The following is a 15,974-nucleotide window of genomic DNA, read 5'->3' as shown; positions in this document are numbered from 1 at the left end:
TCTTACACAAGTACTTTTAGGCTTGGTCCGAGCTGCTGTATCTGTAAAAGATCAGGAATTAATAGTTATCTTCCTTTCTAAATCTTGTCTGCAACCCTGACTTAACAGCCCTGCCTCATCGCCAATCTCTCTGACACTAGTAAAACAGACAAGGGAGTCATTTCTGATGTTTACTTCCTGTCTATCGTCAGGTCGCTCCAATTCTTTCACCGAAATATTTTTTAAAATTGGCTTTTATTCTCTCCTTCCATTTCTTTCACTCAAACTTTGCAAGAGTCTCCTAACCAATCTCTCTGTCTCAGGTCCTCTTTTTTTAAAATTTTTTTAAAGATTTTATTTATTTATTCATGAGAGACAGAGAGAGAGAGAGAGAGAGAGAGGTAGAGGCACAGGCAGAGGGAGAAGCAGGCTCCGTGCAGGGAGCCTGATGTGGGAATCGATCCTGGGACTCCAGGACCACGCCCTGGGCCAAAGGCAGGCACTAAATTGTTGAGCCACCCAGGGATCCCCAGCCCTCTTCAATTATAATTTTCCTCACACTGCAACCAGTTACAAAAAATGAATACATCATGTTACTCTGTTACTATAAAACTTCCAAGAATTCCTCACTGATGTCAGGGCCAGAGGCTTTTAAAATCTGACCCTGTCCTGAATGTGACCACATGCCTCACCACCCTGTTAGCTATATAACAGTCAAATTTAAGTTCTTGTACAACCTGAACTCAGCTCACTTCATATTTGAAACACCCTATACACCTTGAAATAATTATTATTAATTAAGCCGTGAACACATATGGTAATCACCTATAGATGTAAAGAATATAGCTAATAATAAAATATAGCTAACAAAATTTCATTTATAATTATTTGATAAGATATTGAAAGAGCCATATACTGTCAGAATCACTGAACTGAAAAGACAAAGTTAAATATTTTAAGTTTTTCCATATAAGAACTCAAAAAATTATACAGATACCTAATCAGACATGAACAAAAAAAGATTATTTAAGCACTAATGAGGACATACACTATTGAAACAATGAATGGAAAAAAATGATGAATGGAGCCCTCATTCACTAGCTCTAATTCATCTATTCTAATGCATTATGTATATTCAAGTAATCTTTGTATATAAACTTAGATTGAAGATTGAAAGGTGTTTAATATCATTGCAAAATTCTATACAAATTTCAAGTTTATGTCATTAAGGTTTCTTCTTGAGTACCTTTGGAAGATGATAAATTCTGATCAAGATGGTTTTTATTGACATGGTGGGAAAATAAAATCACTAAAGCAGTAGTGTCACACTTAAAGTGTATTTTCAATCTCCTTTTCCCTACTGTTTTGCCTTTTTCAAAGCATAATAAAATACCTCTAACAAACTCATTCTCTGCCTTTTTACAGTAGCACCAAGAGAATAGTTCTTTCTGGGTTCACAATAATAAGACTACCTTAGGTAAAGGTAGTTTAACTTTCTGGAAAAGCTTAATCAGGTGAATTTATCTCCTCTTTATTATCTCATAGTATTAATTAGGAACAAGTAAGTTAGATTTTATATAGAAATTTAGACTGAAACAAATGGCATGCAGATCCTCAATGTCTATATTGTGTCAGAAAAAATGGTTCAATGCTATGGAGATCAATACTTAAGAGTAACTATGTATATTGTAGTAGTGCCTTTTGATGACAATTAACAATTTCATAATCTTATCAGTTGGCTTTTTAAAAAAGTTTTATTTATTTAAGTAATCTCTATATCCAATGTAGGGTTTGAACTCACAACCCTGAGATCAAGCATCGCATACTCTTCTGACTAAGCCAGCCAGATGCCTCTCAGTTGACTTTTATACAATGCTCATTTCACTTACACTGTCAAGAAATCGATAAAAGAAAAAAATTTAAAACACTGCATACAGAAAAAAGGTATCAAAAAACAATTTATACATAGCTTAATAATTTATAATGTATTTTTCATATCCATTATCTCATTTAGATCTTACAGACCACTTTGTGAAATAGTATTAGTTCATCTTATAAAAAAAAAGTCAAACTTCAGGGATATTAAGTGATATATTCACTCAGCTAGTTTAGTGACAGCACCAGAATTTAAGTTTAGTATCTTGATCCAAATCTCTTTCATAATATACTTCCTATTCAGGGAATAATGCTTTTCTTCCAAATGTGTAAGAGGGTCTGTACATTTCAGTCACAAAATACCTACTAAACAAGAAGTTATTTATATAACAAATCTCACCATTAGAGTGACTTTCATTCATTATTTCCCACAGCTCCAAACTGGATTTTAAAGCAAATATAAAGTACAGAAGAAGACAAGAGATGTAACTCACAGATTGAGGAAAAGCATACATACATACATGTTATAATCCCAACTACAGTATTTTTGATGTACCCAAATACCCAAGTTCTTTTTTTTTTGCTTATCTCTGCCTTTTCTTAAGTCTTTATCTCTTCCACTCTCTTCCCCTTCCTCTCAACCCCTTAACTTCACAAACTACTGGTATGATTACAGGGCAGATGCCAAGATCAGATGGCATGAGTTCCAGCTTTCTTTTCCACATCTAAAAGGAAAAAATAAAAGGCACCTTCTTAATATCCCCCAATGTACAGAAAGCCAGCCAAAGGCATAACATATTTCTTTCATCTCATCACTTAATTTCTTCTAAAAATGTTTATTGGGGGAGAGGTAAGGAGACTAAGTACAAATATGCAAGTGTAAGTACTTTATCTGTTTAACTCATATTGTGAAATTTCAAAAGAAACAATTTATAATTTATTTTTACTTAGTAAAAGACTAGTGAGACATAAGCTCTAAATACATTTAAATCCTGCCATAATGAAGAAAAAGGGATTCAAAAAGACTCAGTCACATAAATTGCAAGGTTGGATTACTGTGAGGTTAATAAAATGACAAAGGTGAGCCTATATAACTAGTTGGCTAGGGGTCTCAGTGCAATTCAAATCCATTTGGATCTAGGCTGCGGTTTGGCACCATCTGGTGGCAAGGCCCACTCTAGTATCAATATCCATGGAGTCATTTGGCTTTCAGGGGCTGGCTGGGGCTTCCAGGGCAGCTGCCCCAATCCCAGGAATTTCCTGGTTAGTGGTATCCATATTTGATGTAGATACAGAGTCAGAAGAATACTGGGTTAAAGGAAACCTGCTTTCAGTTTCCCTGCTTCCAGAAATGGTTCTGTCAGCTGCTTCCCAACCTACCAGTGTCAAGCATCCTAGAGAATAAGGGCTAATTTGTCTAAATCTCTGCTACCATGTATTTCAAAGGAATTTTTTAAAGGACAAAAGCTACAAAATCAAATTCTCAAAATGTTGATAATATCAATGTTTATGTGGTTATGTGGATTGTTTGGAAGTAATCATGCATGTTATTATAGAAATAATCCCATAAATTTTAAGGTTATTAAGTCAATCAATAAAACCCTAACAATTGAATCACAGAACTAAAATTACTTATTTGTAAAACACAAATAATATCCCCTATGTCACAGATCTATCTCATGTCCAGAACTTTCTCTTGAGGCTCAAACCTGAAACAGTGAATTTTTCTATCTGCCTATTACACAGAAATTTAAAATAAAACTAAATTTATCATGTTTTCCTATTAACGCCTTGTTTTCTTTTAATGTTTAAAAAATTACATCACCATCCACATTGGCTACCCAATCCAGAAACCTGATGACATACTTAACATCTTCTCACTCCCTAATCCAATCTAGTCACTGAATCCTGCTGATTCCACCTCCTAGACATGTTTCCAGTCGGGGCCATTACTCTCCATCTCTATTGGTACTAATCCAGTTTTATCATCATTTCTCATTCTGATAACACAAATCACCTCAAAAAAGTGGCTTCTGTGTCTATAGCCATATACTCTACTTCTCTAATCACTCTACATTGCAGAGCAGTCTAGTCTCTCTCTCTCTTAAGAGAGAAAGCGCATATACATGTAGAGTTGGGGAGAGCAAGAGGGAATGGGAGAGAGAGAATCTCAGGCAGCCTCCACACTAAGCATCGAGCCTGAGTTGGGGCTTGATCTTACAACCCTGAGATCATGACCAGTGCCAAGATCAGGAGTCAGACACTTAACCAACTGAACCACCCAGGCACCCCTAGCAGTCTCTTTTTTTATATAAAATCGGATCACTTAACACACACTCTTAAAATCTTTCAGTTGTTCCCCACTGGTTTTAGACAATGGTCCAAATGCATGATCTGGCCCTCTATCTACCTATTTTATTTTATCTCTTAGCACTCTCTGCCTCTCAGTCTACACTCTAGCCATACTGAATTATTTTCAGTTTCTTCAAAAAGCTTCATATTATCTAATCTCCAGGTTTTATCCATGATGAACATTCATTCTCCTAATTCTCTTCCTTCCCCTAATTCAGTCTTACTCTTAGTCGTCATGCAGGTAATAGCATGGGTATTTCTTCTGCCATGAAGTCTTCCCTGATTCTACATGGTCTCATCCTGTGTTTCCTGTCATGTTCTTCATTATCATCATACTTATAACTACTATTTCTCTATTGTCTTTAGGTCTATTGAACAACCAACATTGTGAAGTCAGAGGACACTGCTTTATCTATGGCATGTATCTGGCATATGGTGGATCACAATAAGTATTTGCTCAATAAGTGAGTATGTTCCTTAGAAAACTCAAATGTAAACTTTTTAAACATCAACCTTAGTCTATAGCAGGCTTATTACTCTTTTTTTGGTCTGCATTTTGAACTTTAAAAGTAAGTAACCACAAGGTACAGGGTCCTTCTTACCTAAAACAGGGCTGGAACTAACCAAAATTTTAAAAAAGATGGAAGAATTTCTTTGGCATTCTTTAATCTCTGTATGCATGTCTCTCTAATGTCCTAATGCCCTTGCTAAGGATGAATTCATAAAAATGGCATACTTTAGTTATGACCATGAAGAGCTAAATACAACAGCAAGAGTCTTAAAATCATAAGGTTATATGAAGAATCACAAAAGCCACAAAAGAATATATACAGCATGATTCCATTTATGTGACACAAATATAATATGAAAAACTAAACTATATTTCTCAAGGGGTACATATTTACTGGCAATTTAAATAATAAAAGTATAAGAAAAAGCAGAAAGTGAAGGAGGAAGGGTCTCAAGGACATTTCTGTGGTGCTGACATTGACTACTTGATTCTGATAATGGTTAAACAGGCATTTAATTTGTAATTACTTATCAAGTGTACATTTAAATAAATACTTTTCTCTTTTCTTTAATTGACTGAAGAGAATAAAGACTGAATAAATGGAAAGATAGTCTATGATCATGGATTAGAAGGATCAGTGAAGTGTCCATACTACCCAAAGCAATCTACAGATTCAATGAAATCTCTACAAAAATTCCAATGGCATTTTTTACAGAACTAGAACAAAAGTCCTAAAATTTGTATGGAACCACAAAAGTCCCCGAATAACCACAGCAATCCTGAGAAAGAAGAAGACTGAAGGCGCATTGTGTTCCCTGATTTCAAATCATATTACAAAGCCAAAGTAATCAAAACAGAATTGGCACTGGCATAAAAACAGACACATGGATAAATGGAATAGAATAGAAAGCCCAGAAATAAAGATGGCTTTTCAGTAAATGGTGCTGGGAAAACTGCACAGCCATTTTTGCTTTTGTTGTCTGCACTTCTGGTGTCAAATTCAAAAAATCATCGCTAAGACTACTGTTGAGGAGCTTACTGTCTATGTTTTCTTCCAGGAGTTTTATGGTTTCAGGTTTTACATTCAAGTCTTTAATTCATTTTGAGTTAATTTTTATGTATAGTATAAGATAGCAGTCCAGTTTCATTTTTTCACATGTGGTTGTCCAGTTATTCTAAATGCTCAGAAATATTTCAGTATCATCATAAAACTCTCTCTCTCAATGTTTTATTAAAACAATTAACAACAACAACAATTTAACAGTGATTTAAGTTATCTTTGCTAGTTTTCTACCCAAAGGATAATTCTGCAGATGTAGTTCTTACATATTTTCCCCAGTAGAGGCCAACTACAGTAATAGAGATTCTCCCCCTGGAATTGAGGGGTAAGACCTTCAAATTTTTTGCTACTATGCCTCTAATAGAATTAACACGTTACCATGATAATTACAGAATTAAGTCTGATTCAAAGTCTTGCTTGCTGACAAACTTCAAAATATCATATACTCAAATCAGTCCTAATAAACTAGTATGACAATTAAGTCAATTTGAAAATAATTTTTTAAAGATTTTTATTTATTTATTCATGAAAGACACAGAGAGAGAAAGAGAGAGAGAGAGAGAGAGACAGAGACACATGCAGAGGGAGAAGTAGGCTCCATGCAGGGAGCCCGATGCAGGACTCGATCCCAGAACTCCAGGGATAACACCCTGGGCCGAAGGCAGGCGCTAAACTGCTGAGCCACCCAGGGATCCCCTCAAAATAATTTTCCCACTAAAATATAAGCTTTTAAAAATCATATGAAGTATAATGATATTATATAAAAATAACTGCTAATGAAATGAGTAGCATTTATTTCCCCTTATACTACCAACCACCAACTAAGGGAACCTAATATACACTAATCTAAAAGTGATTAAAATGAATAAAAATGATCATCTTCAAGATTATCTAATATAATGCCTGTCAGGTCCAGCAGATAAATGAGACATATGTAATATTTCATATTATTATTCTAGCTGTTAAAAATTTCTTGGAGAAATCATTGGTGTATTATGGGAAGAACTACTGGTATCTCATTTCCTTCTATCTCTGTCCTCAATCTGATCTGCCATAAAGGCAAAAAGAAAAGTTACCAGGGTAATGAAGAGATAATGGGAATACCAGAGTAAAGAGGCTTAACTCAAGGTCTTATAAACCTTGTTCTTAGCTAGTTATCAAAGATTTTAGAACTTTAATGTTCCATTATATTTTAATTTAGATTTAACAAATTTTCTCTTAAAAGAGACTGTCATAGAAATAGTTTAATTTCAATAAAATATGTTTCTTTTTTTTTTAAAGATTATTTATTTATTTATTTATTTATTTATTTATTTATTTATTTATTTATTCATGAGAGGCCGAGAGAGAGAGAAAGAGAGAGACAGAGGCGGAGACATAGGCAGAGGGAGAAACAGGCTCCATGCATGGAGCCCGACATGGGACTCGATCCTGGGACTCCAGGACCATGCCCCGGGCTGAAGGCAGATGCTTTAACCGCTGAGCCACCCAAGGATCCCAAAATATAAGTTTCAAACAAAAAGAAATAAATTTCCTACTTTATCTACAAATTTCCCACTTTTATACCTGTTTTCCCGTTCATACATTTCCCGAGAGGCACTTCGAAGTTGATCAATTTCTTGATTAGTTTTCAATCTGATTTGTTCCAACTCATCATGTAGCTTATTTTCATATTCTGTTTTATAATGGTCTCTGCAAGGTATCAAAAGTAATATCCATGAATTTTGCTTCTGTAAAAGAAACATATTTTTGTCCTTCACGTAATATTTGTTGTCTTATGTCCAATATGTTCTATATACAATGTTATTTGAAAAACACAGCTGTTAGAGATATTGCCCAAAGACTTAATCACTATATAAAATGTTAGTTCATGTTGAATAATCATTTATCTTCAAAAATATTTTACTAAAATTTTTAATGCCTGTGACCAGAGACTTGAAAACTGAAGCATATGGAATGCCCTTCATTTAAAAATAATCTGGTGTGGTACATGTTGAGAGACAAATAAAAATTAAAAACAAAACCAAAATGACTCTAATTGACTCTTTATAAAACCTTTCCTTCTAATAAGCACAACAACCATAACCACTGTGATCTCTTAGCAAAGTCACAAAGCATTACCTAGGTCATTAGCAGGAGCACAAACTGATGAAAAATACCACAGGCTAGGGAAAAAGTTATGAATGTGTGAACTTTTAAAGGGTAAAATTTTAAATTTGTTTTGGATTTGTTGTGCTGATAAAAATAAGTATCTATCTCAAGGAGTACAAAGGCTACTGGTATAAAAGAACTCTAATAGCTTATACACCTGATTGAAGAAAGAAGACAGAATTGAAATGCAGGAGTCTGATTCCAGAGCATGTATGCAATGCTGTCTCCTCATCTTTCTTTGTTTTACATGGTCAGGAAAAGGTCAGCTTAGCTAGGTTCTGCACTGTTAGATTTTTTTTTTTCCGAAAGACTTCTACAGAGATACTTTCTTAAAAAAAAAAAAAAAAAAACATTTATATAGAGATCTTAGTTGTAGGGAATTAAAAAGGTTATGTCATAAGAAAGCACAGTAGTTATAGCATATATACACTGACCTACCAGAAATAGGCATTTTTCATTACTGGAAAAATACCCACCATGTCTTAAGAAAAAATCAACTACAAGAAGAACATATTACAAGGAAACAAAATGAACTATTACCCGAATATAGTCCTATATTCCTTTAAAAAAAAAAATCATTGTTTTTCCTCAAAGCTAAGAGTTTGCTTAAAGAAGCCACTGTTAATTTATATAAATTTATGTGAAAAGTATTGTAAATCTTGCCTGGATGTTACATATTTTTCATACATCTCTTCTCTAGCCTTTTTGGTTTCTTCAAGTTGAACCTGAAGTCTTTCAAGGCGATCTTCTTCATGGGCACAGCGAACACTAAGCTCCATGTTTTGGCGATTGAGATAGTCTTTATCTTTTTGCAGTAAAGTAACAGTCTGCTGTAAGGTGGTTACCTACATATGTGCAGAGACAGAGAGTGTCCAGAGAAACTTTTTCTTACTTTTCAAGGTTTACCATATTATTTGCTTTCACTTGGGCTTTCACTTGCCACATAAAAAGGGCTAATTCTTATTTTGCAATTTGCCATCCAAACAGAGTTACTAAGGACCCTTTTTCTATTAACTTGGTCAAAAAGCAAAAATGTTCCTCCCACAATTCTGCCCTGTGCTATGTCCACAATCGCTGTACGATAAAATAATGTGACTCTATAAGCTTACCTCTTTTGATAATTCACTTCTTTCTTTAGCTTGAATTATGTGAGAGGCTTCAAGTATTTCATGTTTTCTCCTTAACTCAATTATTTCCTGTTCAAGTCCATCACGCTCACTATAGAATTCAAATACACTTATTATTTTTACTAAAATAAAATTCAAACACATATGTATATTTTATATCCCATTTTATAACGAAAACTGAAAACGGGTTGCCTATGTTTCAGGAAACTGAACAGAGATACCAGCAGTAGGGCTTTAGTGTCATTCTATGAACAATGAAGTATCTGCTTTTCAAATTGAGAAGACTGTTCAAGACTGTTCAGATATATAAATATAAATTTATTATCCTTAAAAAAATAAATATGTAAACTACACTAGCCAGTAAAATACATAATAAAACCTTCTAAGGTACACTCTGGAATCTTTTCATTAATCATTAACAATCTTACCTGGAAGCCAAAACTTTTAAAGAATTTATATATGGCTCTAGGCTTTCAGTTCAGTTAGCATCAGAAAGCCCTTAATTCATCACTCAGATTGCATAGCAGATACATAAGGACACATTCTTGTGACTGGTTCACAAATTGTTTATGATTACCCAGAGATTCTACTTTCCATTTGCAGATAAGCTCTTTACTCAAAACCATGAAACCAAGAATTGGAACAAACCTATAACTGGTATCTTAAAAAGTGAGCAGAGAACTAGACTTACTCTTAATTTATCCTCTCCAGTCAGAATCAGTTCCTTTGTACTTGATGTCATTTACTCACCTGGCGTTTCCATGTTGATGGCTGCTAAGAACTGTTTTTCTTTTCATTAGATTTTCAATAACTGGTTTAGAAAACTATTTTCTTCTAATGAACAAAGTTATATTTATTGAAGAAAAGTGAGCAAAATGCAAGTTACAAAATAACAATCACACATAAACTCACAAAGGATGACTGACAGTATCAATATTTTGGTACATATTACTTTACGTGTTTCCTGTGTTTACACACAAATACTTGTTTTCTCACATGGTAATGGATCACATTCTGTTTGCTATGACTTTTCTTATGTAAAAAAATGAGTATAAATCATGATATAGCAAAACATCCATGATCTTGCTATATACAGCTGACAAGAGTTAACATTGGTCTTCATTTGCATTAAAGTTTTTTTTTTTTTTAAGATTTTATTTATTTATGAGAGACACAGAGAGAGAGGCAGAGAAATAGAGGGAGAAGCAGGCTCCCCGCAGGGAGTCTGATGTGGGACTTGATCCCAGGACCCTGGGATCAAGACCTAAGCCAAAGGGAGAGGTTCAACCACTGAGCCACCCAGGTCCCCCTTGTTTTGCTTTTTAAAAAGATAAGACACTTAAACTTAAAATTAGTTACATTTTCCTCACTATTCCTGTATCATCCCCTAGAAACGATGATAAATTTAGTGTTTCCATATTTTTAAAAGTACTTTTACTCACCAATAGTTTTTTTTTTTAAGATTTTATTTATTTATTCATGAGAGAGAGAGAGAGAAAGAGAGAGAGAGAGAAAGGGAGAGAAAGCCAGAGACACAGAAAGAGGGAGAAGCATGTTCCAAGCAGAGAGCCTGACGTGGGACTCAATCCTGGGACTCCAGGATCACGCCCTGGGCCAAAGGCAGGCGCTGAACTGCTGAGCCACCCAGGGACTCCAACTCACCAATAGTTAACAGTCATACTCTGTACTATTTACTAAATATTATTTTGTCATATTTATTCTCTCCCTCTCTGTTGTTGATATAGGTGAATAAAGACACACACACATATACATGTATACATACCACACACACACGTGTGCAATTTTTCTCAACTATTTAAAAGATATATGCAGACATTAAATCTCTCTATCCCTAAATAATTTGGTGTGAATTTTCTAAGATTAAAGATATTATCTTCTATAATCACAGTATTATTAGCCCTTATACAATAATATATTATCCATTTTCCAAGTTTGTCCCAATTGGCCTTCTTCCCACCTGGTTTAGGATCCAATGTATTATGTATTGCATTTGGATGCCATGTACCTATAGTCTCCTTTACCTCTGGGGAGTTCCTTAGTCAACATTGTAAAAGATATGGAAAGGTTATTTGTAGTGGGAAAAGGCGGCTATTTGTAGAGTACTGGCCAATTGTTTTATAGAATGTCACTCAATTTTAATTTGTCTGATGTTTCCCTATAATTAGATTCAGGTAAAACACTTGAGGCAGAGATACTACACAAGTGATAATGTGTCCTCAATATGCCACATAAAGAGTACATGAAGTACATAAAGCCTCAGTATACAAAGAGGCATGTGATGTCACTATTTCCCATGATTAGTGAAAATAACTCTGATCACCTGGTTAAGGTGGTATCTACCAAAGAATTCAACTATAAAGGTAACTTCTTGCCCTCTGAAATTAATAATCTGTGGGAAACATACTTTGAGGTTGTATAAATATTTTGTTCCCCAAAATACTTTTACCCAATGGTTTTAGTTTCCATTGAGGATTCTGAATCAAATAGTATAAGGCTACAAAATGGTAATTGTAATATGCATAAATTTTTATTGATTGGCATTCTACTGTAAAGATTCTCTTTATTATTAGTAAATAATCTGTTGACTGATCTTATTCCAGTCAACAGATTAGAACTCATTATTGTTAATACTCATTTTGATACTCAAGTTGTACCATATTTAGACAGTTGAAACACCCTCAATTAGCTACTATGGCATTGATTTGGAATTAGAGGTATCAGTATGATCTGTGATCTTACCCATAGTGTAAGCCATTTTCCCTATTTCCTCTCCATCACCTCTTTACTGAAAGGGCCTAGAAAGGATGACCAGCATCCAAATCTTAATTTCTAAATAGTATTTCCCACTAAAAGGAATCAGGACTTATCAGTTAAGGGGTTGAGGCAATGAAATTAGAAAATTAGAAATTAAAACTAAACCTGAGAAAATTATGTTATGCCAGAAAGTAAGGAACTGCTTAAAAAAAAAAAAAAAAAGATGGACACATCTTTTTAAAATTAAAAAATTTTTTAAAAGATGGACACGCTTTTTAAAATACAGTATTATGTGTCTGACTTATCCATATAGATACATTCAGACCTAATTTAATGATTTTCACTGCTATATTGAATTACATTATAGAAATAAATCCTAACTCACTTCACATTCTGTTGTTGAAAAGCACCTGAATTCTTTCTAATAATGCTATGGTTAACATCCACTTACCTGTTTCTTTTTGCACATTTGTAAGCATTTATCAGGGACATAAAAGTGATCCCTCACCCCTGCCAGTTTACCTTATATATTTGTAACCAGAACATGTCTTTATTCATTCTATTGAGTGAACCAAAGTGTTTGGTTTGAGCCCCTCTTGCTTGTTTTTCTGTTCTATTTGTAGCACATAAAGATGCTTATCACGTTTTTGATCAGGGCTATGTTTTCCCTTCTTAGGTTTTTATTATAGAAAATAAAACACACACACACACACACACACACACACATATATATAAATAGAGATGATAAAATGAACACTCTGCTCTCTTCACCTGGCTTCAATAATTCCCAACTCATGACTCATCTTCATTCATTTATCCTTCATTCATGGCCATGCTGATTATTCTGATGATTAGGCTTTTTCGTTTTTTCTTTTCACATTTTACCTTTTACTGCCACAGATTTATAGTAGCAGAGAGGACATCAAAACACCAACTCAAAATATAATCTTACCATCACAATTTACTTACTTTTGAAATGATTCTTTTGAAATCCAGCTTTATTCAAGAGCCACAGATTTTGAGCTCCATTAATTATATTTTGACATTAATACATACATAACAGTATGTATTACATGTCAGTCATGCTGGTAGTAGGAATACCAATCTGGTTTTTGAAATGTACTTATGTTGTTATTTAATTTTTAAAGTGCCCATTCCTTTAATTATTTTATTTATCAACATTATTCTGTAATATTTTAATAATATTTTATATTTTGTAATATTAAATATGCAATATATAAATATTATTTCATATTCATATTTTATAATTATAAGCTATATATTTTATACATTACCTATATTACCTACTTATATGTTATTATACATAAAACACATTATATATTAACACATTTATATAAGTTAATGTTAATATTAATTATAATATAGTACAATTAAGATAATATATTAATTTTTTTTTTTTTTTAATTTATGATAGTCACAGAGAGAGAGAGAGAGAGAGAGAGAGGCAGAGGGAGAAGCAGGCTCCATGCACCGGGAGCCCGACGTGGGATTCGATCCCGGGTCTCCAGGATCACGCCCTGGGCCAAAGGCAGGCGCCAAACCGCTGCGCCACCCAGGGATCCCAAGATAATATATTAACACAACATATTAGACATAATATTAATTATATTATATGCCATATATAATTAATATAAATATTTAATAAATATTAAGTGACTACTATATTTCAAGAATCATTTTAGGTGCAGGTACTGACAACAGTGAACAATTAGAATAATGTCTCTATCTATAAATACTTTCATAAATATTTCTTTATTGATCTTTGGTTTTTATAATACATTTATTGGTATTAGTGCCCTCTAATAGATGACAAAACTCTGGCTTAGAATGATAAGAGATGTACCTAGGGACACACAGCTAAGTAGTGGCTCATTAATGTTCAGACAATAGAAAAGTTACATTCCAGTAAAAGGAAAATTCTTTGCTACTTAGTAGCACTGGGAAATGTTCTCAGAAAGTATTATTTTTTCAAAGTGTGTATGCCCTTTGTCAGAAAGGAACAGCTAAAAAACACTTCAGATAAAACTGAAGTATTTAAATTGATTCCATAAAACAAAAATAATCATCAAGTGAGATTTAAAAAATATTTACACACATGGGACTTTACTGGGTCTCTATCTTCTAAGACATTACATTTTAAAAGAGAGCAGCAATTTCCAAATAAAATAAAAGCTGATATAAAAAATACAATCTAAACCCAATAAACTGCCAAAACCACATGCTTTTTGTGCTATGCAGAATAAGGTATATGTCAAGAGAATGAAAAGACAAGCCATAGACTGGGAGAAAATATTTGCTAAAGACATATCTGATAAGGACTATTATCCAAAATATACAAAGTATCTTAGACCTCAACAGTAAGAAAACAAATAAACCAATTAAAAAATGAGCCAAAGACCTTAACAGACACCTCACCAAAGATATACAGATTGCAAATAAGCACATGAAAAGATTATCCATATCATGTGTCATCAGAAAAATGAAAATTAAAACAACAGTGAAATACCCCTACACACGTATTGGAATGGCCAAAATCCAGAATGCCAAAAACTGGCAAAGACGCAGAACAATAGGAATTCTTGTTCACTGCTGGTAGAAATATGAATGGTACTGCCACTTTGGGACAGGAAGTTTGGTGGTTTCCTACAAAACTAAAATATTCTTACCATACAATTATGCTCCTTGGTATTTACCCAAAGAAGCTTATGTCCATACAAAAACCTGCACATGGATGTTTATAGCTGCCTTACATGTAACTGCCAAAACTTGAAAGCAACCAAGATATCCTTCATTAGGGGAATGGATACATAAATGGTGGAATATCCAGACAATGAAATATTCAGCACCAAAAAGAAATGAGCTATCAAGTCATGAAAAGACGGAGAGGAAATTTAAATGTACATCACTAAGTGAAGAATCTTAAAAGGTTCCATACTGTATGATTCCAAATATATGAAATTCTGGAAAAGTCAAAACTACGGACACAGAAAAAGAGTAAGATACAAAGTGGAATTAATGATTTGACAGTAAAAATTCAGGTGATTTTGATACATGTAAAAAAGGAGAATGACAATAGCCATCTTAACAGCTTACCTTTTGACTTTATCATAGTTTTCTTGGCGGTAGTCACCTTGCTGAATTAACTGTTTTGTGTCTGCTAATTCTAACACCAAACGTTGACATCTAATTTGAAGCTCAGAGTAATTTCTTCGATCATCCTCGTAAGTCTAAAAATCAAAACAATAATAAAAAATTTCAAGCTAAACATAGTTGACCAAATTCTTTATTGAATTCTTATGTTATGCTGCGAATATCCTTATAATTAAAAAAAAAATTCAATTCTTCTGTGTAGTAATTTTCCCTACTTGAAGATAGACGATCTTAAACTGACAATAGTTTGTAAGTTCCTTTGTTTAAAACTTGAGTTCTTTTTTTCATAGAAAAAATAGGGCAAGTATGCTCTGGTTACTAGAATAATACATAAAATGACCAATAATGTTAAACAGCTTTTTTGTTTTAGTAACTATTACATGCCAAAGACACAGAAATGAATAAAGCACAGCCTCAGTCTTGAGGAGTTCACAACTTAAGAAATGAAGGGCCATTTGAATATCAAATATCCACAGTGAAAAAGTTACTGAATAATCATGCAGTTTCAGTTGTGGTGTTCAGCAGAAAAGTAATTCTGTGGTACTTGGAACAATATTTCTCCATTGATTTTCCTTCCACTCACCAGACCAGTAGAAAGGGATTGCAGAAATATGGGGGAAGGGTAGAGGGAAAATTGTCAAAAACCACAACGTGGCCTCGCTTACCACAAACTTCATTTCTTACCATTTCTCATGTTCATACCCAGCATCCCTAAAGAAGATTTTAAGTTCTTTAACATACCATGCTTCCTCTACCTTGTTCTCACTGCCTGAATAGCTGTGTATTATCTGAATAGTTGCTTACCATCAGATTAGTTTTCTATACACCTCACCAGAGTATAAACATCTTAAGGGCAGGGACTTTGTCTTATTCACCACTGGATCTCTATCATTTTATACGGTACTTGGTATACACAGGAAGAATCAAATAAATGCTTCTGAATAAATAAGGAGTAAATAAATATGGGAATGGG

General features: G+C 33.7%; 1 protein-coding gene across 9 annotated transcripts in view; it reads right to left on the bottom strand.

Annotated features, from left to right (window-relative positions):
- PIBF1 (progesterone immunomodulatory binding factor 1) overlaps positions 1–15,974 on the bottom strand; it is a 197,848-nt gene that overhangs the window by 142,683 nt on the left and 39,191 nt on the right. For all 9 annotated transcript variants that reach the window (XR_005376364.1, XR_005376365.1, XR_005376363.1 and 6 more), the window contains exons 6-9: positions 14,945–15,078; positions 9,038–9,146; positions 8,592–8,773; positions 7,344–7,469 (exon numbers count right to left, since the gene is read on the bottom strand). Coding sequence is in view for 6 of the 9 variants with exons in the window: in XM_038569726.1 (XP_038425654.1) it covers positions 7,344–7,469; positions 8,592–8,773; positions 9,038–9,146; positions 14,945–15,078 (551 nt within the window). In the remaining 3 variants the exon portion in view is untranslated. The remainder of the gene's footprint in view (positions 1–7,343; positions 7,470–8,591; positions 8,774–9,037; positions 9,147–14,944; positions 15,079–15,974) is intronic.

This window comes from Canis lupus, chromosome 22, assembly GCF_011100685.1.
Source record: "Canis lupus familiaris isolate Mischka breed German Shepherd chromosome 22, alternate assembly UU_Cfam_GSD_1.0, whole genome shotgun sequence".
NCBI classification, from domain to species: domain Eukaryota; kingdom Metazoa; phylum Chordata; class Mammalia; order Carnivora; family Canidae; genus Canis; species Canis lupus.
The sequence above is the reverse complement of the archived record's forward strand: the minus strand, read 5'-3'. Positions and strand labels throughout refer to the sequence as shown.